General features: G+C 32.9%; 1 protein-coding gene across 1 annotated transcript in view; it reads left to right on the top strand.

The window, feature by feature from the left end:
* Nucleotides 1-24,860, top strand: part of LOC124420485 (Down syndrome cell adhesion molecule-like protein Dscam2) — a 121,501-nt gene that overhangs the window by 90,959 nt on the left and 5,682 nt on the right. The window contains exons 7-9 of the mRNA XM_046953374.1: nucleotides 7,607-8,451; nucleotides 10,074-10,235; nucleotides 17,127-17,417. Coding sequence (XP_046809330.1) covers nucleotides 7,607-8,451; nucleotides 10,074-10,235; nucleotides 17,127-17,417 — 1,298 coding nt within the window. The remainder of the gene's footprint in view (nucleotides 1-7,606; nucleotides 8,452-10,073; nucleotides 10,236-17,126; nucleotides 17,418-24,860) is intronic.

Raw genomic sequence — 24,860 nt, 5'->3', positions numbered from 1 at the left:
CTAACCAGTTACCCGGTATTGTTTTTGTTGTGCCAATTTATGAAGTAAACAAAGAACAAAAGATAATTGAAGAATTGAAAATAGCGGTTCTATTAATTGAACAGCTGTTTTTAGTTTGCTAGCTATCTCTTTCTTTTAAAAGCTAGCTTTCTCATTTATTCTTTTATAGTAAAGCGCAGGACTGTGGAGAGAAAATTTCCCATAACAAATGCCCCTTAAAATAAGAAGAGAGAGAGAGAGAGAGAGTGAACACAACAACTTGTTGTTATTATTTACTTTTTTTTAAAGAGAAGGGTGGTTGGTGGGTTTATTGTTTAGAATAGAGCGAGCAAAACAAATGGGGAAAAAACAAACAAATTTTTCCTCTCTCGCTCTCTCTTTTGAAGGTTTATGTGAGAGCATAAAAAACCAGTTTGTTATTTATTTTATGAATGAATACTCAAGCACGTTTTTGGGTCATGTTTAATCAATGATTACTCACTCGTTGAGAGGGTGTTGGGTGTTGTTGTTGTGTTGTATATAGGGTGGTCTATGTCTCTGTCATTCTCTTTTACACTTTATCACGATAATACCAATGCCTTCGGCCCATTCACTTGTTGCATTTTTAACTTTGAATCGTTTTGTTTTTTGTCGTCTTGATTGGTAGTAAAATTTTAAAAAAATGTCCTTGATACTTTTGTTTTTGTTTCATTTACTCTTGACCTTATGATATGATTAACATTGACCTTTAACCTGTTTTGAAATAACATCAAGGTTATGTGCTAGTTTTAGAACTGTTAATTATTAAAGCTCATAAACCAATTCGGGCAGTTTTCTGGGCGGAAAAAAAACCTGATTTTAAATTTTCTGAATTTTCTTTACTTTTAGAACCTATTGGTGCCAAAGCTCCTACATTTTCTTTGGAGTACACCTCCATATAAGTTAAAAAAGCTCAGGGTTTAAGTTTTGCACTATTATGTCAAGCTCAAGCCTATCCGGTGCCCATAATAAGGTAAACAGATCCTTTACTTCAACATTTAAGGCAATTTTCTAAAACTTAAGTCTATAATATATACGATTTCTTTTTGCTATTAGAACCTATGGGTTCCAAGAAACCCGCCTTTCCCGGGGAAGTGCAAACTTTTGCTCATCATGCTGCCATTAATGCAACATTAGCGCTCACCTGTCAGGCTCAAGCTTATCCAGTGCCATTTTTTAGGTGATTATGGTAAAAAACTAAACAGTTTTCTTTAATAAACGGTTACTTGGACCCAGGAATTCGTTACTTAGACATATCAATCGTTACTTAGACAAAGTAATCGTTACTTAAACAAAGTAATTAACTATTTCAATTTCAACATTCAGGCAAATATTCCAAATCTTTCCAAAACAATATTTGATATATTTTAACTTTTACAGAACCCATGGGCTCTAAAAAGCCCGCATTTCCTGGAGGTGTTAAGACTTTTTCTTACGATACAGCCATTAATTCGACTTTAGCTTTAACATGTCAAGCTCAAGCTTATCCGGTGCCATTTTTTAGGTAAAACTTTAGATTAAAAGTTAACATATTAAAGTTTTACGACAAATTGCCAACATTCAGTCAGATTACCTTTAGATTTTATTGTCTTATAATCGATTTTGAAATTTTCAGAACCTCTTGGCTTTAAAGCTCCCTCATTTCCCAGTATTGCCTCTAGATTTACAGCGTTTGTTGCTAGTAACAAAACGATAGCATTGACTTGTGAAGCTCAAGCTTATCCAGTGCCATATTTTAGGTAAATTGTCTTAAATAATAAAAAAAGAAAAGTTTTAAAAAAGAGGAAATTAAACAAAATTTTAAAAAGCTCTCTGAACTTTAATAAACTTTTTAGAAAAACGTTTTTGTAGAAAATGTGTTTAATTAAGCTTCTGAAAGCTAAACTTGAAAGTGTTTTATTAAGACCGTTTTGTAAAAGCTTTTGTTTTCTTACTTTAATAAACTTTCTAGAAAATGTTTTAAATTGTTTATAAAGCTTTCGAATGCAAATATTTTGCAAGCGTTTTTTGTGGAAAATCTTTATAATTAAGCTTGTGAAAGTTAAACTTAAAAACTTTTTTAATTCAAAAGTTTTTTATTAAGACTTTTATGTAAAAGTCTTAATAAAGGTTTTGTTTACTAGAGCTTTTAATAAGATTTTTATAATTAAAGCTTTTGAAAACTAAAAGCTTTCTGAACTTTAATAAACTTTTTAGAAAAAGTTTTAAATTGTTAGTAAAACTTTTAAATGCAAATATCTTGAAAGCGTTTTATGTTTATAATAAAGCTTCTAAAAGCTAAACTTAAAAGCTTTTTTTAATTCAAAAGTATTTTATTTAGACTTTTATTAAGGCTTTAAATGAGATTTTTGTTATAAAAGCTTTTGAAAACTTAAAGCTTTGATTCCCAATATAAAAACTCCAACATTAAGGCAGTTTATCGAAAAGCTTTTTTCCTAAAAATCTTTAAAAGTTTAAACACAATTATTCTTTACAGAGCCTTTGGGCTATAAAGCTCCCTCTTTCCCCAGCGTGGCTACTACATTTACAATTTTTGTAGCTCGCAATGAGACTATAGCTCTAACATGTGAAGCCCAAGCTTATCCGGTACCATATTTTAGGTAAACTTCTTAGCTAAAGTTTAATTTTACTTTCTAGAACTCTACACAACTGGTTCTGTACTATTAGTTTGTTTAAAATTTTCTTAAACAAATAACAGGTAATTTAAATAAAAGCTTTTTTAGAACCGGTGGGTGCTAAAGCTCCAACATTTTCCAGTGATTCCAAAGGTAGCATTTTTGTGCGCAATATTAACACAAGTTTTGCTCTATTGTGTCAAGCTCAAGCTTTTCCAGTGCCTATAATAAGGTAAACTTAAGAAAGCAATAACAAGTAAACCAAAAGCTTTTTAAGCATTTACAGGCAGTTTTCAATTAAGCTTTAAAAAAGGAAGATTTCAAATTTCATTATATAATCCTTCTTTTTGTTTTTCAATAGAACCTGTGGGTGCTAAAGCTCCTACTTTTAACACCGACTCCAATTCATTTTCATATGTGCGTAATGTAAATCAAAGTTTTGCTTTACTTTGTCAAGCTCAAGCTTTTCCAGTGCCCATAATAAGGTAATGCTTTAACATTCAGGCAGTTTTTGTAGGAAACATGTTTCTTGTTATTTATTAATATGAAATTTTTAAAATTCTAGAGCCCGTGGGTGCTAAAGCTCCTACTTTTAATACCGTCTCTAAAATTAGCAGTTTATTGGGTAAAAGTTCAGCTGAAGTAGTATTATTATGTCAAGCTCAAGCATTTCCAGTGCCATTTTTTAGGTAAATTGTTTTAAATAATAAAAAGGAAAAGTTTTATATTTAAAAGTTAATAAAAAGTTTAAAAAGCTCTAGGAAATTTAATTTTTTTAACCTGAGACTAAATTTTTAATAAACTTTGTATAAAAAAGCTTTAAATTGTTTTAAAAGCGTTAATTTTGTAAAAATGTTTAATTTAGCTTCTGAAAGCTAAACTAAAAAGCTTTTTTTAATTCAAAAGTTTCTTATGTAAAAGCTTTTATGTAAAAGCTTTTATGATTTTTTTGTAGAAATGTTTAATTAAGCTTCTGAAAGCTAAACTTAAAAGCTTTTTGTAATTCAAAAGTTTTTATTAAGACTTTTCTGTAAAAGCTTTTATTGAACTTTTGTTTACTAAAGCTTTAAGTAAAATTTTTATTATAAAAGTTTTAATGAGTTTTTAACTTCCAAAATTCCAAAAAGTTTTTTCTAAAAGCTTTATATTAGCTTTTTTATAACAAAAGCCTAAAATGCTTTATATTGTAAAAACTCTTAATAAAATTTCTATTGCGAAAGCTTTAAGTAATCAGTTTACTGTAAAAATATCAAAATAAGCTTTTTACTGCAAAAGCTTTGGAATGTTTGGGGCAAAAGCTTCAACATTTTATTTAAGCTCAATAAGTTTTTTTTGCAAAATTATCAATAAAGCAAATAAATGTTTTTTTATTACGAAAGCTCTAAGTAAGCTTCTTATTTATTGATCTAAGAAAATTTTGTTTTACTACAAAAGCTTGAGGATGTTTGTTATAAAAGCTCTAAAATTTTATTAAAAATCAATGAACTCTTCTTTTAATTAATTAATGTAAAAGCTTTTCATTACATTCTTAAATACAAAAGTTTTTATTAAATGTTAAAAGTTTTTATTCAAATTCTTTTGGCAAAAGCTCTTTTGAAGCTTTTTTTACAAAGAAAGCTTAAAATTTTTTATAAAATTCGACTTAAGTATGTCATTACAATAGCTTTATAAAGCTGTTAATAACAAACAATCTGGAAAGAATTATATTGCAAAAAGTCTAAAAAGCTTTTTAGCACAATTACTTAAAAAAAAGAAAAGTTTTCAATGAGATTTAGAAAATTAATTTCCTTATGAATTTTATAACAAAAACATGAATTGTTAATTAAGCTTTTATAGTAAAAGCCTTTCCAACATTCAGGCAAGTTTAAGCAATAATTATTTTTGAAAAATATATTTCTTTAAACTTCTTGTCTATCTTATTATAAATTTAAGAACCTTTGGGTGCTAAAGCTCCAGCTTTCGCTTCTCTCTCTAAGGGCAGCATATTTTGGCAAGCACAGGGTGAAGATATAGTCTTATTATGTCCAGCACAAGCTTATCCTGTACCTATACATAGGTAAATTATTGAAATATTAATGTAAACTTCAAGGCAGTTTTCAGTAAATCACATTATGAAAAGAAACATAACTTTAAGCTTTCCTTTGCAGAACCTTTAGGTGCCAAAGCTCCCGCCTTCTCTTCCTCTTCGAAAAGTAGCACATTTATAGAAGAACAGGGCAAAGATTTGGTATTACTGTGTCAAGCTCAAGCCTATCCGGTGCCCATATTTAGGTGATCATTTATTATTTTTATTAAGGCAGTTTTCAAGGCTTTTAAGTTTAAATTAAGCTTTAGTTTTAATTTAAAAATTTTTATTTATTACAGAACCTTTGGGAGCTAAAGCTCCCAATTTTCCCTCTGCTATGAAAAGCAGTACATTTTGGGAAGAACAGGGCAAAGATTTGGTATTATTATGTCAGGCTCAAGCTTATCCTGTTCCAATTTTTAGGTAAATTTCTCTCTATAAGAGTAACAAAAGAATTTGAAAGCTTTTAGTTTTATATTCAACTTTTGGCTACACTACCAATTGGTTTTTTAGCTTTTTAATATAGAAAACTTAAAAACTTGTTGTATGTTTCCTCAATTCTAGAGCCCATGGGAGCTAAAGCTCCTACATTTTCTAGTGATGTATCTAGTTCAACTATAACACGTTTTTATGGACAAAGTTTTGATTTATTGTGTCAGGCACAAGCTTTTCCCGTACCCATAATAAGGTAAAGATTAAAAGCTTTCAACAGTTAAGTTTAAAGCTTTCAGATAAGGTTTCACTTTTGGTTACACTACCAACTGGTTCTTTTAGTTTTTAAACATAAAATTATTAAAAACAATTTTGCAAATTTCCCTTCATTATAGAGCCCATGGGTGCAAAAGCTCCTACATTCTCTAGTGACGTAGCTAGTTCCACTATTATACGTTTTTATGGTCAAAGTTTTGCTTTATTATGTTAAGCACAAGCTTATCCAGTGCCCATAATAAGGTAAAGTTTACAAAGCTTTCAATACAAAAGTTTTTAACTTTTAAAGTGATTCTTTGCTAGATATTTTAGATTAAAAGTTCTTTTCATTCTCCTAATTAGTTTCTTACAATTTTTGTATTTTTCTAGAACCTGTTGGTGCTAAAGCTCCTACATTTTCTGGTGAATCAAAAAGTTTTACATTTGTCAAAGAAATAGATCAAAGTTTTGCCTTACTCTGTCAAGCTCAAGCATTTCCAGTGCCAATTATAAGGTTAGTTTTTGTTTAATACAACATCAAGAAAAACAATCAGGCAGTTTTCTATTCCTAAATTATAAAATCGATCTTCTCCAGAACCTATGGGCAGTGTGGGTCCCAAAATTTCGGGTGGCCGTTTGCAAGAAGTTACTAAAAAAGCTCAAGACAGTTTAGCCATCTTATGCTTGGGTCAAGCTTATCCTACACCTGTATTTAGGTACTTGAACATCAGGCAGTTTTCATTTAATAAAAATTTAAGTTTTAAGGAAATTTTTTATTATAAGTGTGTTTCATTTTTAGAACCTATTGGTAGCGTTGCACCCCGTGTTTCGGGTGATCGTTTGCAAGAACATACCATGAGTTTGGGAGATAGTTTTGCCATATTATGTCAAGCTCAAGCTTATCCTATGCCAGCTTTTAGGTAATTAAACTTTTACAATAAAGCTTTCTATTAATTCGGGCAGTTTTCCTTTCTAAGTATTAAGCTTTTCTTAGACTTTACTAAGCTTTTATTTATAAAACGTTTCAAAAAATGCTTCAATTTTATTTTAGAACCTTTGGGTCACGTCAAACCCAAAGTCGCCACAAAGAGCATAGAATTTACCGATGTACCTCAAGGTGAAACTTATGTGGGCCATTGTCCTGGTCAAGCATATCCGGTACCAGTTTATAGGTAGAAAAACAAATAATATTTACCCTGCTCCTATTACCTAATCTCTGATATACCTACAAAAGGAAATGGTCTATTCTATAAGTCAGACTCTGGTCTATTCTATAGTCCAGACTCTGGTCTATTCTATAGTCCAGACTCTGGTCTATTCTATAGTCCAGACTCTGGTCTATTCTATAGTCCAGACTCTGGTCTATTCTATAGTCCAGACTTTGGTCTATTCTATAGTCCAGACTCTGGTCTATTCTATAGTCCAGACTCTGGTCTATTCTATAGTCGAGACTCTGGTCTATTCTATAGTCCAGTTTCTGGTCTATTCTATAGTCTAAACTCTGGTTTATTCTATATTCTAAACTCTGGTCTATTCTATAGTTCAGACTCGGTTTTATTCTATAGTCCAGACTCTGTTCTATTCTATAGTCCAGACTATTGTCGATTGTGTAGTTCAGACTACAGTCTATTCTTCTAATAGCAGATGTCTTAGGTTGTCAAGAGCTTTTTATTCTAAACTCATAAAGAATTCCGGCGTTGTAAGGCTTTTTCGTCTTAATTCTCGTTGTTTTAAGGTTTTCCTTTAGGTCCAATCCTTTGATTCTCTTAGGGCTTTAGGGTTTCTCGTTAAAGAGAAAGAAGTAAAAACTAAAAGTGATTTTGAAATTTCAACTTAAAAATGAAATGCATAAAAAAGCTCTTACAAATTGCCAGACTTAAAGGTAAGTTTAAAAGCTCTCACCATTAACAGCTGCTAAAGGTAAGTAGTTATGAAAAGCTGATCGGTGTTTAAAGCTATAATTTGTATTAGAAAAGTAGTGTTATTGGCTTTTTATTCTAAAATTAAAAAAAAAAAATAAAACTTTTTAACTCACAATCATTTCACATTTCAATGTGCTTTATTTATATGTCAGTGTATGAGCAAGATCGCAAAACAAAGCTGTAGCATTTCATTTTTAACATTATTTCAATTTCAATTTCAAGATCATTTTTAGTTTTTCTTTTGCAGCCAAATTTACAGAAAGGCTTAATACTAATAATGGTCTTTATGTCTCTTTCAGATGGTACAAGTTCATTGAAGGCACAACCCGCAAACAAGCTGTTGTATTAAATGATCGTGTTAAACAAGTTTCAGGTACTTTGATCATTAAAGATGCTGTTGTTGATGATTCAGGCAAATATTTGTGTGTTGTTAATAACTCTGTGGGTGGTGAATCTGTTGAAACTGTCTTGACTGTTACTGCTCCATTGTCTGCCAAAATTGATCCACCCACTCAAACTGTTGATTTTGGACGTCCCGCTGTTTTCACCTGCCAATATACCGGTAATCCCATTAAGACTATAAGCTGGTTAAAGGATGGCAAAGCTATGGGCCACAGTGATCCCGTTTTACGCATTGAATCCGTGAAAAAAGAAGACAAAGGCATGTATCAGTGTTTCGTACGTAATGATCAGGAATCGGCTGAAGCTAGTGCTGAACTGAAATTGGGCGGCCGTTTTGATCCCCCCGTTATTAGACAAGCATTCCAAGAAGAAACCATGGAACCTGGACCAAGTGTATTCCTAAAGTGTGTTGCTGGCGGTAATCCTACACCTGAAATCTCTTGGGAATTAGATGGCAAAAAGATTGCTAACAATGATCGTTATCAGGTTGGACAATATGTAACTGTTAATGGTGATGTTGTGTCGTATTTGAATATTACCTCGGTACATGCTAACGATGGTGGTTTGTACAAGTGTATTGCGAAGAGTAAAGTTGGTGTTGCTGAACATTCGGCAAAGTTAAATGTTTACGGTTTACCCTACATTAGACAGATGGAAAAGAAAGCTATTGTTGCTGGTGAAACATTGATGGTTACATGTCCCGTTGCTGGTTATCCAATTGATTCGATTGTTTGGGAAAGAGGTGAGTAAAATAATTTTTGTCCAATAGATCTTTTCTCCGGTCAATTCTATAATTCGGCATCTGGTCTATTCTATAGTCTAGACTCTGATCTATTCTATAATCCAGACTCTGGTCTATTCTATAATCCAGACTCTGGTCTATTGTATAATCTATTCTGTAGTCCAGAATCTGGCCTATTCTATAGTCTAGACTCTGGCCTATACTAGTCTATAGTCTAGTCTATAGTCCAGTCTATAGTCGAGTCTATATTCTATTCTATAGTCTAGTCTATATTCTATTCTATAATCTAGTCTGGTCTATAGTCTAGTTTACAGTCTAGTTAAGAGTCTAGTCTATAGTCCAGTCTATAGTATAGTCCATAGTCTAGCCTATAGTATTATCTTTAGTCTAGTATATAGTCCAGTCTACAGTCTATTCTATAGTGTGGGCTATAGTCTAGTCTGTAGTATAGTCTATAGTCTAGTCTATAGTCTAGTATATAGTATAGTCTAGTCTATAGTATAGTCTAGTCTATAGTATAGTCTAGTCTATAGTCTAGTCTATAGTTTAGTCTATAGTCTAGTCTATAGTTTAGTCTATAGTCTAGTCTATAGTCTAGTCTATAGTTTAGTCTATAGTTTAGTCTATAGTCTAGTCTATAGTCTAGTCTATAGTCTAGTCTATAGTCTAGTCTATAGTCTAGTCTATAGTCTAGTCTATAGTCTAGTCTATAGTCTAGTCTATAGTCTAGTCTATAGTCTAGTCTATAGTCTAGTCTATAGTCTAGTCTATAGTCTAGTCTATAGTCTAGTCTATAGTCTAGTCTATAGTCTAGTCTATAGTCTAGTCTATAGTCTAGTCTATAGTCTAGTCTAGTCTATAGTCTAGTCTATAGTCTAGTCTAGTCTATAGTCTAGTCTATAGTCTAGTCTACAGTCTAGTCTATAGTTTAATCTAGTCTATAGTCTAATCTAGTCTATAGTCTAGTCTATAGTCTAGTCTATAGTCTAATCTATAGTCTAGTATATAGTCTAGTCTATAGTCTAGTATATAGTCTGGTCTATAGTCTAGTCTATAGTCTAGTCTATAGTCTAGTCTATAGTCTAGTCTATAGTCTAGTCTATAGTCTAGTCTATAGTCTAGTCTATAGTCTAGTCTATAGTCTAGTCTATAGTCTAGTCTATAGTCTAGTCTATAGTCTAGTCTATAGTTTAATCTAGTCTATAGTCTAATCTAGTCTATAGTCTAGTCTATAGTCTAGTCTATAGTCTAGTCTATAGTCTAGTCTATAGTCTAATCTATAGTCTAGTATATAGTCTAGTCTATAGTCTAGTATATAGTCTAGTCTATAGTCTAGTCTATAGTCTAGTCTATAGTCTAGTCTATAGTCTAGTTTATAGTCTAGTCTATAGTCGAGTATATAGTCTTGTCTATAGTCTAGTCTAGCCTATAGTCTAGTCTATAGTCTAGTCTAGTTTACTGTCTGGTCTATAGTCTAGGCTATAGTCTAGTTTATAGTCTGGTCTATAATCTAGTCTATGGTCTCTCTCTTGCTCTCTTTCTTATAGAATTGTAATACTCTTTCTCTGAGAAATTCTAGATGTATTAATTATAACTCTGTTCTCATGACTTTTCTCCTTTAGATAACCGTGCTTTACCCATTAACCGCAAACAAAAAGTCTTCCCCAATGGCACTCTAATCATTGAAAATGTTGAACGTAACTCCGATCAAGCAACCTATACCTGTGTAGCTAAGAATGCTGAAGGTTACTCTGCACGCGGTTCATTGGAAGTACAAGTTATGGGTAAGTTTTGAAAGTTTCCTTTTAAAGGTCAACATTGCAAGACAAATGTTGATCAGGATTTGTTACAAAAAAGACATTTAAAAAAAAGAAGTCATGGAAAATCAACAAAGAAATGGATCCGAAAAGTATAGAAACCTATCAAAATTTTGAAAATTGGAAGTCCAGGTTATATAAAAAAAGTTTCTTTGTTGTTTTTTCGGTCTTTTTTTTTCTGTGAAGATTTCGAAAAATTCTTCGTTTATGAAAAAATTTAAAAAAAATCAACGTGGGTTTGTTGTGGTTCCTCTTCTTTCTCTACAGCGTTGTTATCTTTTTGGGGATAATTATAAATATTAGAAAATGGGTTCAAAATTTTGAGAAAATTAAAAAAAATTGTTTTAAATTATATATTTTTTAAAAAATTGTTTTAAATATAATTATGTTCCCGCTTTATATCATTAGTACCACCTCAAATAGTACCATTTGATTTTGGTTCCGATATCATTAACATGAACGATATGGTTTCGGCTACATGTACGGTTAATAAGGGTGATACACCTTTGGATCTACATTGGACCACAGCACCCGAACCCACATTGGGTGCGGGACGTCTAATGACCAACGATGGCATACTAATAACAAAAACTACACAACGTATTAGTATGTTGAGTATAGAATCGGTACATGCTCGGCATCGGGCCAATTATACATGTGTGGCGCGTAATGCAGCAGGAGTGGCATATCATACGGCCGAGTTAAGGGTTAATGGTGAAGATAATGTGAAATTTTATTGATTTTTTTTCGGTTGAATTGAAATAAAATTTTGATTAGTTTTATGTTTATGGACTTAAGTTGTTTTCTTTTTGTGTTTTGCTCCTAAGTATTGCCCCAGATAGTGCCCTTCGATTTTGGTGAGGAAAGTATTAATGAATTGGATATGGTATCGGCTTCGTGTACCGTTAATAAGGGTGACATGCCCATTGATGTGGGCTGGCTTAAGAATGGTGGTCGTGTTTATACCAATGATGGTGTGGTTGTTACCAAAACGAGTCAACGCATGAGTGTTTTAAGCATAGAATCGGTGAGAGCCCGTCATGCTGGCAATTACACCTGTGTGGCCACCAATAATGCTGGTGTAACCAAACATTGGGCCGTTTTAAGAGTCAATGGTTAAGATTTTTAACTATTTGTTAATCTTTATATTAAATGTATTTATGTTTTTTTTCCTTTTTATTTTCAAAATCCCTCTGTTTTTTGTTTCTTAAGTTTTACCCCAAATTGTGGCCTTTGATTTTGGTGAGGAGAGTGTTAATGAAATGGAAATGGTTTCCACTTCGTGTACGGTTAATAAAGGCGATTTACCTTTGGATATTTATTGGATGAGAAATGGTGGCCGCATTTATACCAACGATGGTTTGGTGGTCATGCGCAATAATCAACGTTTAAGTGTTTTGAGCATAGAATCGGTGAGGGCACGACATGCTGGCAATTACACCTGTGTGGCAACGAACAGTGGTGGGGTTACCATAGCCTCGGCTATATTAAGGGTTAATGGTGGGCCTAACAGAGTTTTACTTTATATGTATAAAAAGTTTTTGGTTTCTTAGTTTCTTTAAGTTGTTGTTTTTCATCTTTTTTCGCTTTCCTTTTACAAGTTTTACCACAAATTTTACCCTTTAACTTTGGTGAGGAGAGTATTAATGAATTGGATATGGTATCGGCCTATTGTACGGTTAATAAGGGTGATTTACCTTTGGATATATATTGGACTCGTAATGGTGGTCGGGTTTTTACCAATGATGGTGTTATTGTCACACGCACTAGTCAGCGTATTAGTGTTTTGAGTATAGAATCGGTACGTGCCCGTCATTCGGGAAATTATACTTGTGTGGCTACAAATAATGCAGGCGTTACTACTCAGTGGTCTATGCTGGCCGTTAAGGGTTTGTTGGGTTTAATTTTGTATTACAATTTTAATAATTTTGATAACGTTTCACATTACAAACTTTATTTTCTTGTTATAACTTCCCCAAAAACCTACACATTGAAATCAGATGTCCTCGAAATCTTTAAAAGTTTAAACTCAGAAAATATTTATATTTTTTCCCCATAAAAATCTATAGTTCCTCCACAAATAGTACCATTTAGTTTTGGTGAAGAACCCGTAAATACCGGCGAAAGTGCCGGTGTACAGTGTATGATTCAAAAAGGTGATACTCCCATTAATATTAAGTGGACCTTAAACTCGCGTCCATTGATTAACAATGAAGAAGGTATTACAATAATGAAAATGTCAGCAAAATCCAGTGTTTTAAATATTGCTAGTGTAGCGGAAAATCATAGAGGTTTATTCCGATGTATAGCGGAAAATAAGGCTGGATCGGTCTTTTATGCTTCTGAATTAAATGTCAATGGTATTTGGTTAAAAAAAAATTGTTTACAAATTTAGTTTTTGTTGTTTTAAATTATAATTTTTGTTCCAATCCAAAAATATGTTTTTTTTTTATTTCAACTCTTCCTGATATTTTGTAAAAAAAAATAGTTCAGACCGACTTTTCTATAGTCTATAGATTAGACTCCTATGTATAAGTTGGACTACTGTCTAGTCTATAGATTGGACTACTGTCTAGTCTATCGACTGGACTACTGTCTAGTCTATCGACTGGACTACTGTCTAGTCTATCGACTGGACTACTGTCTAGTCTATCGACTGGACTACTGTCTAGTCTATCGACAGGACTACTGTCTAGTCTATCGACTGGACTACTGTCTAGTCTATCGACTGGACTACTGTCTAGCCTATAGACTGGACTACTGTCTAGCCTATAGACTGGACTACTGTCTAGTCTATAGACTGGACTACTTTCTAGTCTATAGACTGGACTACTGTCTAGTCTATAGACTGGACTACTGTCTAGTCTATAGATTGGACTACTGTCTAGTCTATAGATTGGACTACTGTCTAGTCTATAGACTGGACTACTGTCTAGTCTATAGACTGGACTACTGTTTAGTCTATAGACTGGATTACTGTCTAGTCTATAGACTGGACTACTGTCTATTCTATAGACTGAACTACTGTCTAGTCTATAGACTTGACTACTGTCTAGTCTATAGACTGGACTACTGTCTAGTCTATAGACTGGACTACTGTCTAGTCTATACACTGGACTACTGTCTATTCTATAGACTGGACTACTGTCTAGTCTATAGACTATACTTCTGTCTAGTCTATATACTGGACTACTTTCTAGTCCATAGACCGGACAAATGTCTAGTCTATAGACTGGACTACTGTCTAGTCTATAGTTTGGACTATTGTCTAGTCTATAGATTGGAATATTGTCTACTTTATAGCGTGGACTACTTTCTAGTATATAGCCTACTACTAGACTACAGTCTAGTCTATAGACTGGACTTCTGTCTAGTCTATAGACTACTGTCTAGTCGATACACTGGACTACTGTCTAGTCTATATACTAGACTACTGTCCAGTCGATACACTGGACTACTGTCTAGCCTATAGGCTAGTCTTGACTATATTAAGACTACATACAGTCAAGACCTTGTCAAGCTTATAGTATTGACAATTGTCTTGACTATAGTCCATATTTACTTCTTCCGATATTTCATCACAAAGTTATATTTGTTCCGGTTTTTTTTCGTAAAAGAAGTCATCCTGTGAATAAAATTTGTATTGAGAAGTATTCCTTCCTTCTTACTCTCCCCGCAGTTTATAGTACCTCCTCAAATAGCACCCTTTAGTTTTGGTGAGGAACCGGTGAACACGGGTGAAAATGCCGGCGTACAGTGTATGATACAAAAAGGTGATACACCGCTCAACATCAAATGGACCTTGAATTCGAGACCTCTAATAAACAATGAAGAAGGCATAACTATATTAAAATTATCGTCAAAAACTAGCGTCTTAAATATAGCCAGTGTAACGGAAAACCATAGAGGTCTATTCAAATGTATAGCGGAAAACAAGGCTGGAACGGCCTTTTATGCTTCCGAATTAAATGTCAATGGTAGAGGACTAAAAACAACTATAAAATTTATCTGTTCTTAATCACTGTTTTGTTTATGATTTTTTTCTGGAATTATTATTTTAAATCATCCTCTTTTATTAGTTCCTCCCCAGATAATGCCTTTCTATTTTGGTGATGAACCCATGAATATGGGTGATATGTTTGGGGCTCAGTGTATGGTTAGTAAAGGTGATTTACCTTTAAATATCTATTGGACTTTAAATTCGCAACCGATAGTTAATGGTGAAGAAGGTTTCACTTTACTGCGAATGAATCCTCGAACCAGTTCGTTAAATATATTGGCTCTAGAGGGTAAACATAGGGGTGTTTATCAATGTATAGTCAATAATAAAGCAGGCTTTACCTCGTACTCAGCTGAATTACATGTTAATGGTTAGAAAGTGTTTGAAATTTTTGTACTTTTTTAAAGATATATAGATTTTTAAGTTCTTTGATATATGTTATTCTTTTTATTATAATTTTCCTTTCCTTACCTCTTTTAAAACTAAAGTACCACCTCAAGTAGTACCCTTTAATTTCGGTGAAGAAGTCTATAATATGGGTGATATGATAAGCGTTAATTGTTTAGTCTTAAAGGGCGATTTGCCTTTACATATACATTGGACTTTAAATTCTGAACCCATAATCTCTGGTGAGGATGGTTTTACAATAGTACAAATGAATCGTCGTACAAGCTATTTAAGTGTGGACTCTTTAGAGGCCAAACATCGGGGCACTTATCGTTGTATAGCTGTTAATTTGGCAGGTCTGGCTGAATATGCTGCTGAATTGCAAGTTAATGGTGCGTTCGAAAGGGAAAACGTGTATTTATATATACTTTACTAACTTTCTAAAGGGAATTGGTGTTTTGTAACAAAAACTGTATTAACAAAACTAAAACATCTTTTCGATAACTGTATTCTAACTTTGGCAACTAATAACGGAAGTTTTGGGGTGATTTTTATGCTGTGAATCAAAATTTTTGGTGTTAAAGACGAATATTATCTGCAGTACGATCTTGACTATAGTTTGGACTTAGTCCTTAGCCATAGTTAGGACAGCAAACTTTACGACCGTTTAAACTACAGTAAGGATTATAGTCAGGACCTCAATTCATAATAGTCTGGATCATAGTATGGATTATAGTCTTAACTACAGTTTATTTTATAATCAGATTTCAGCATGAACTATATATAAGACTATAGTCTGGACTACATTTTGTACAATATTCCCGAAAAAAGTTGAAATCATTGCCCGAATTATTGTCTAAAACATCTATATACTTTGGACTACAGTCTGGACTACAAACTGTAGTATAGTCCAGGGTAAAGTCTGAACTACAAACAGGATTATAGTATAGACTTTATATTAAACTATACTCTGGACTACAGTCTGGACTAAAGTCTATCAGATTTTAGCTTAGACTATATATTAGACGTAGTACTATATTCCGGAATAAGGTATAGATTTTATAATGGACTTTAGTCGGAATTATAACCTAAATTATAGTCAGGAATATATATACTTTGGATTGGATTGGATCTAGACTATAGGCTGGACTACAAACTGGACTATAGTCCAGGCTAAAGTCTAGACTTTTCTATAGTCTATAGATTGGACTCCTATGTATAGGTTGGACCACTGCCTATAGAATGAACTACTATTTGGTCTATGGACTGGACACAGTCTAGTCTATGGACTGGACTACAGTCTAGTCTATAGACTGGACTACTGTCTAGTCTGTAGACTGGACTACTGTCTAGTCTATAGACTACAGTCTAGTCTATAGACTACTGTCTAGTCTTTAGACTGGACTACTGTCTAGTCTATAGACTGGACTACTGTCTAGTCTATAGACTGGACTACTGTCTATTCTATAGACTGGACTAATGTCTAGTCTATAGAATAGACTGGACTAATGTCTAGTCAATAGACTGGACTACAGTTTAGTCTATAGTCTGGACTTCTGTCTAGTCTATAGACTGGACTACTGTCTAGTCTATAGACTGGACTACTGTTTAATCTATAGACTGGACTACTGCCTAGTCTATAGACTGAACTACTGTCTAGTCTATAGACTGAACTTCTGTCTAGTCTATAGACTGAACTTCTGTCTAGTCTATAGACTGGACTACTGTCTAGTCTATAGACTGGACTACTGTCTAGTCTATAGACTGGACTACTGTCTAGTCTATAGACTGGACTACTGTCTAGCCTATAGACTGGACTACTGTCTAGTCTATAGACAGGACTACTATTTAGTCTATAAACTGTCTAGAGTCCATGCTAGACTAGATTAAGTATGGCCTATAAATTGAATTATATTCAAAACTTATCTGGACTACAATGTCGCCTATAGTGTAATAATAATCTGAAGTATAGTCTAGACTACAATTTAGGCCATAGTTTGAATTATATATATCAATGACAAAGATCTTTTAACTAAATACTCTATTGCTGCATTATTTCATTTCCACATTACCCAGTGCCACCTCAGATAACACCCTTTAACTTTGGCGATGAACCCCTAAATGTGGGTGATTGGTTTGGGGCTCAGTGCATGGTGGGTAAAGGTGATTTACCAGTCGATATCTATTGGACCCTTAACTCACATCCCATAACAAATGGTGATGATGGTTTTACATTAATACGAATGAATCCTCGTACTAGCTCCTTGAATATCAATGCCCTGGAGGGTAAACATCGTGGTCTTTATCAGTGTATAGCTAATAATAAAGCCGGATCGGCTACCTATTCGGCGGAGTTACATGTTAATGGTTATTACGACGATTTTTTAAAACTAGTTAAAACTTATATATTATTATTTTTATTATATTGATTTTCTTTTTCCTATTCTTAACTCCCTCCCTTAACCGTGTAGTGCCACCCCAAGTTTTACCTTTTAATATCGGCGATGAAGTCTTTAATATGGGTGAGGTTTTAAGCATAACCTGTGTGGTTGTTAAGGGTGATTTACCCTTGACTATGCATTGGACTTTAAATGAGGAACCTATAATATCGGGTGCTGATGGTTTTACTATAATGAAACTTAATGCTCGCACTAGTTATTTAAATGTTGAGGCCTTAGAGGCTAAACATCGTGGTACTTATCGTTGTATAGCGGTTAATTTAGCCGGTTTAGCTGAATATGCTGCTGAATTAGAAGTTAATGGTGGGTTTTAAAGGAGTTTTTTCTTTCAAGCAATGTGGTGCTGTGGATGTTCAAACTTAACGCTACTAATAACTAATCCAATCTTTCTCTATGTGCTATAATTTTCATTAACAAAAATTTTGGGTGGTTTTGGTGTAAAAAAAAAATGCTGCAAAGTTGGTTAAACATAAACTAAAGAGAAAAAATATTTACCTCCAAGCTCCTCAATGTCGGGAAAATAGGTCTTGTTTCGACATTGCTGAATAGGCAGTTGGTTAAACAAGTTTTAATGATTTCAAAAAAATTTTAATGAATTGCTTTGTTTGCTTTTTTAAGTTCCTCCACAAATCAGCCCTTTCGATTTTGGTGAAGAGGCCTTGAATCGTGGTGAAATAGCTAGTGTTACTTGTATGGTGCCCAAGGGTGATTTACCTTTGGATATATATTGGACTTTGAATTCAGCCTTAATAGTTAATGGTGAAAATGGTTTTAATCTATTTAAAATGAATAAAAGAACCAGTTCTTTAAATATCGATTCCCTGGAAGCTTTTCATCGGGGCACTTATAAATGTATAGCCAATAATTCGGCCGGCTATGCCGAATATATAACAGTATTGGAAGTTAATGGTTAATGATTAATTTTTATATAAAAACTATAGTTGATTTGTAGAGATTTTTATAATTTGTTTACTTTTTTAAGTTAAAACCCCCGATCCTTTAAAATCTATTCTGGAGTTTAAAAACTAAATGTTTTTTTTTATTAATTTTCTTAAGTTCCCCCTCAAATATCACCTTTTGACTTTGGCGAGGAGGCCTTAAATCGCGGCGAAGTGACTAGTGTACCCTGCATAGTTACTAAGGGCGATTTACCTTTGGATATATATTGGACTTTAAATTCAGCCTTAATAGTTAATGGTGAAAATGGTTTTAATCTATTCAAAATGAATAAAAGAACCAGTTCTTTAAACATCGATTCTTTGGAGGCTTTTCATCGGGGCACTTATAAATGTATAGCCAATAATTCGGCAGGCTATGCAGAACATATAGCAGTTTTGGAAGTTAATGGTTGATAAGAGATAAAATAAATATTTTACAAAATTTTTTATATGTTTTAATTAATTTTTAAGTTGAAAACCCTCTCCCCTTTAAAAAAAACCCCCCAAAACTTTTGAAAATCTAATAAAGATTTTATTAACAATTGACTTTGATAAAAACTTTATTATTTGAATAATTTATTTTTGCTTTAGTTCCTCCTCAAATAAGTCCCTTTGATTTCGGCGAAGAGGCTTTAAATAGCGGCGAATTTACTATAATCTTATATAGATTTCATCAACAACTGACTTTGATAAAAACTTTATTATTTGAACAATTTCTTTTTGCTTTAGTTCCTCCTCAAATAAGTCCCTTTGATTTCGGCGAAGAGGCTTTAAATCGCGGCGAAGTTACTAGTGTTACTTGTATCGTTCCAAAGGGTGACTTACCTGTCGACATCTATTGGACTTTGAATTCTGCTCTCATAGTTAATGGTGAAAATGGTTTTACTTTATTTAAAATGAATAAAAGAACCAGTTCTTTGAATATTGATTCGTTAGAGGCCAATCATCGGGGCACTTATAAATGTATTGCCAATAATTCGGCTGGTTATGCCGAGCATGTAACAGTGCTGGAAGTAAATGGTTAAGAGAAAGTTTTATTTAGTAAATTTTAGTAGCTTTTTTTTTGATTTTTAATTAATTTTCTTATTTTAAAATCCAATTCCTTAAACCTGATCTTTCCAGCCGATCTTAGATCAAAATAGAAATAATAATATTAAAATTTTTATCTTAAACAAAACTCTATAATCTCACAGTTCCCCCACAAATTAGTCCCTTTGGTTTTGGTGAAGAACCCTTAAATCGTGGTGAAGTAGCCAGTGTAGTATGTGTAGTGCCCAAAGGGGATTTACCGCTAGACATCTATTGGACTTTGAATTCTGCTCTAATAGTTAATGGAGAAAATGGTTTTAATATATTTAAAATGAACAAAAGAACCAGCTCCTTAAGTATTGATTCGCTAGAGGCCTATCATCGGGGCAGCTATAAATGTATAGCCAATAATTCGGCTGGTTATGCGGAATATATAACAATATTGGAAGTCAATGGTTAATAATGGAAAACAATTAACATATATAAAAATTTTAAATATTAAAATTTATAGTTTATAATTTTTTAAAATTTTTTTTGGTTCTAAATTCCATTTTTTTTAAATTTCTCAAATTCCCTATAAAGTACCTCCACAAATACAGGCTTTTAACTTTGGTGATGATATTGCAAATACTGGTGAAATGGCCGGAGCTCTTTGCATGGTTACCAAAGGTGATTTGCCTTTAGAAATACGATGGACCTTAAATTCGGCCCCCGTAATAACCGGAGAACATGGTTTCTCTTTACAACGCATGAATGCTCGTACTAGTTCTCTAAATATTGATTCTTTAGAGGCTCATCATCGCGGCTTATATAAATGTATAGCCTCTAATAAAGCGGGCACAGCTGAGTACTCAGCTGAGCTAGAAGTTAATGGTTGGTTAACCATTATCTTTTCTAATAAACTATTTAACAGATAAATTATATTTTTAGTTTAAATTTTCGTTTTTTTTCTTTCTTTAAATTTGCTTTTTTTTCCAATTTATTTTTTGTCTTTCACAACTCCTTTAGTACCTCCTCAAGTTTTACCCTTTAGTTTCGGTGAGGATGCCGCCGATGTGGGTGATATCGCCAGTGCCACTTGTGTGGTGCCTAAGGGTGATTTGCCTTTAGAAATACATTGGTCTTTGAACTCCGCTGCCATTGTTAATGGTGAAAATGATTTCAGCATAGTACGTTTAAATAAGCGAACCAGTTCCTTAAATATAGATTCCTTGACCGCCTTTCATCGTGGTACCTATAAATGTATAGCTACTAATAAGGCTGGTTCCAGTGAATATACGGCTGAATTACAGGTTAATGGTTGGTAAACAAATTGGAAAAAAAATTCGATAAAATTAACCCAGCTTTGCTTGTTTTTAATTATGATTTGCTAAATCTCTTGATCAAATATGATTTCTGTGCACATTTTGCTGAATATAGTTTTGTCATAAAGATATGAATGTGCTCAAGTAGTGGTGGTGGTTGGTGTTTCGAAGTGCTTTAGGGAAAAGTTGAGCTGTTTTGAAGGATAAAAAAGTTATTGGAAAACTTATAGAGTGTGTAAAGTTTTATATAAGCGGAATATCACATTACATCAGTCCAGACTATAGACTATTCTATAGTCCAGAATATAGACTAATCAACAATCCAGACTCTAAACTATTCTACAGTCTAGACTATAGACGATAGGCTATTCTTTAGGCCCGACTATAGCACAGTCTATAGACTAATCTATATTCCAGACTATAGACTATTCTATAGTCCATTCTATACTTCAGACTAATCTATAGTCCAGACTATTCCAGTTCCAGACTATTCTATAGTCCAGGCTATAAACTATTCCATAGTTCAGACTATAGTCTATTATAAAGTCCAGACTATAGACTATTCTATAGTCCAGGCTATAAACTATTCTATAGTCCAGACTATAGACTATTCTATAGTCCAGACTATAGACTATTTTATAGTCCAGACTATATACTATTCTTTAGTCCGGACTACACAATATTGCATAGTCCAGACTATAGGCTATTGAATAATCCAGACTATAGACTATTCTATAGTCCAGACTATAGACTATTCTATAGTCCAGACTATAGACTATTCTATAGTCCAGACTATAGACTATTCTATAGTCCAGACTATAGACTATTCTATAGTCCAGACTATAGACTATTCTATAGTCCAGACTATAGACTATTCTATAGTCCAGACTATAGGCTATTCTATAGTCCAGACTATAGACTATTCTATAGTCCAGACTATAGACTATTCTATAGTCCAGACTATAGACTATTCTATAGTCCAGACTATAGGCTATTCTATAGTCTAGACTATAGACTATTCTATAGTCCAGACTATAGTCTATTCTATAGTCCAGACTATAGTCTATTCTATAGTCCAGACTATAGACTATTCTATAGTCCAGACTCTAGACTATTCTATAGTCCAGACTATAGACTATTCTTTAGTCTATTCTATAGTCCAGACTATAGACTATTCTATAGTCCACACTATAGACTATTCTAAAGTCCAGACTATAGACTATTCTAAAGTCCAGACTATAGACTATTCTAAAGTCCAAACCATAGGCTATTCTATAGTCCAGACTATAGACTATTCTATATTCTGGACTATTTTATAGTCCAGACTCTAGACTATTCTATAGTCCAAACTATAAACTAACTAGTTGTTATATCTTAAAAATTTTTCTATAAATCTCCAGTACCTCCCCAAGTTATGCCATTTGTGTTTGGTGATGAACCCTCCAATTATGGCGATAGTACTGCAGTACAATGTATGGTCTTTAAGGGTGATTTACCTTTACAATTACACTGGACTTTAAATGGTCAACCTATAACGAATGAACATTCTGGCATAAGGATTATAAAAATGTCACCAAAATTAAGTTCTTTAAGTATTGATTCTATAAATGGACAACATCGTGGGGTCTTCAAATGTATTGCTACAAATGCGGCGGGCAGTGCTGAACAAATGGCGGAATTAAGTGTTAATGGTAGATAAGAATGGGGGCAATAATTTTTATTTAAATTTTATTGGTTTGGATTTATAGTTTTTTTTTTTTTTTTGTTTTGGTTTTGAATTATAATTTTAATCCTACTACACACACACAAATCCCTAAATAAATCAATTGCTTTAAGAGAAAATGATCAAGAAATCGAAAGGTTTAAGATATTTTTGGTGAAACTATTAGCTGAATGATGAAATATTTTGCTGATAATTAACATAATTTAAATTTTTATAGTACCTCCCCAAATTAAACCCTTTTCGTTTGGTGATGAAGCCTCCAATTCTGGTGATTCGGTGGGCATACAATGTTCAGTGTCAAAAGGTGATCTACCCATAGTCATTGAATGGTCTTTGAATAATCAAACCTTAAGTAGTGGTGATGCTGAGATCATAATCGGTCGTATGTCTACGAAATCTAGTACTTTAAATATTGACTATATAACAGCCGAACATAGGGGCATATATACATGTCGTGCCAAAAATATAGCGGGTGAAAGCTCTTATCAGGCGGAGCTTAAAGTTAATGGTTATAATAATTTATTTAAAAAAATATTATTAAAGTATTTCTTTAGTTTTTTTTTTAGAAAGACATTTGATTTAGTTATGATTGTTTTTTTCTATATCTTTGTTTATCCCTCCTTAAAAGTCCTGCCCTCTATTCACCCCTTTAGTTTTGACAATGAGGCCAATGAAGGTGATAGCGTACAATTGACTTGTCATGTTGCTAAAGGGGATTTACCTTTAAAAATCCGTTGGCTACATAATGATTTACCGTTATTTTCCCATTTGGGAGTTTTAACAAGTAAAATTGGTGATCGTATTAGTTTATTGACTATAGAATCGGTTAAGGCCGCTAATGTTGGCAATTATACTTGTATGGCCAATAATAAAGCGGGTCAAAGTTCATATACATCGGAATTATTTATAAATGGTGATTAATGTTTAAAGATTAAGTAATTATATTATGATTTCTTATATATTTATTTTTAATCCTACACATAAACACTTTGAACAAATCGGTCTAAAAATTAGTAAACTATTCTAAAGTCGGGACTTATAATTATGATCTGAATGCTGTAGATAATTATTTAGTGAACACTATAGACTATGCTATATTCTTTACAAATCGGTTTAAAAAATGTCTAAATTTGAATAATCTGTTTAAATATATAACTTGAAGAACCTCAATTTTCGTTTAATAAAAATCTATCTATATAATATTATAATCCTATTGATTAATGGTAATATAAAGAGTTTTTTTGAAACCTACTTTAGTTCTACCACAAATTATACCTTTTTCTTATGATGACGTTGTAAATACCGGGGATTCTGTTGATCTGTTGTGTCAAATCCATAAGGGTGATCGTCCCATTAAGATACATTGGACTTTTGAACGTAATTCAGATGATTTACGTTTTGGGGCTCAACAACAACCGATCATGCATACTAATCCCATAAGTGCCAAATCGAGTATATTATCTATACCAAATGCTACTCCTGCTCATACCGGAACTTATACATGTACAGCCAGTAATAGTGCTGGCATTACCTCTTACAGTACAAATTTAACAGTTAATGGTATATATTAGATGATAAAGATAAACAAAATGAGAATTCTAAACTAACATCTACAACTCTTTAAGAAAATGTAACTAACTCTTTCAATCCAACTAAGTGTTTTTGGCAGTTGCTCATATATAACATATTAAACCTCTTACTCTCTCTTTCTCTATCTTTATGTTAATATCTTTTATATATAATAACTAATCTCTTTAACTTTAAAAAAATCTAATTCTTAGTACCACCACGTATAACACCATTTCAATTTGGTGCAGAACCTTTGAATTTTGGTGAACCTGCTTCATTACAATGTACCATATCGGGTGGTGATTGGCCTATAAGTGTTGAATGGTTATTTAATGATTATCATATACCCGCTCATTTAGAGATACAAACATCAAAATTTACTCGTCATACTCATGTTTTGGGTATTGAAAGTGTTACAGGGAATCATGCTGGTAACTATACGTGTTTAGCGAAAAATGAAGCGGGCAAGGCGGCCTATACAGCGGCTTTAATAGTAAATGGTGTGAAGAAAATTTTCGATGAATTTTTAATTGAGTTCTTTTCAGTTGTTTTCTTTTCATTTCATTTTCACCTGGTCCAACCTTTACATAAACATATACATTTTCCAATTAGCGTCTAATAATCAATATCCTAATAGGGTCTATAAATGATTCCATTGTCAATTCTACTGACTACTCTATAGTCAAGACTTTCTATAGTCCAAACTATAGACTACTCTATAATCAAGACTATAAAATTTTCTATAGTCAAGACTAAAAACTACTCTATGGTCCAGACTATAGACTATTCTATAGTCCAGGCTATAGACTATTCTACAGTCCAGGTTATAGACTTTTCTATAGCCCAGACTATAGACTATTCTATAGTCCAGACTATAGACTATTATATAGTCCAGACTATAGACTATTCTAAAGTTCAGACTATAGACTATTCTATAGTTCAGACTATAGAGTATTCTATAGTATATTCTACAGTCCAGACTATAGACTATTCTAGAGTCTATTCAATAGTCCAGATTATAGACTCATCTATAGTCTAGACTATAGACTACTCTATAGTCTAGACTATAGACTACTCTATAGTCCAGACTATAGACTATTCTGTAGTCCAGACTATAGACTATTCTATAGTCCAGACTATAGACTATTCTATAGTCCAGACTATAGACTATTCTATAGTCCAG

Source organism: Lucilia cuprina, chromosome 6, assembly GCF_022045245.1.
Source record: "Lucilia cuprina isolate Lc7/37 chromosome 6, ASM2204524v1, whole genome shotgun sequence".
NCBI lineage: Eukaryota > Metazoa > Arthropoda > Insecta > Diptera > Calliphoridae > Lucilia > Lucilia cuprina.
The sequence above is the reverse complement of the archived record's forward strand: the minus strand, read 5'-3'. Positions and strand labels throughout refer to the sequence as shown.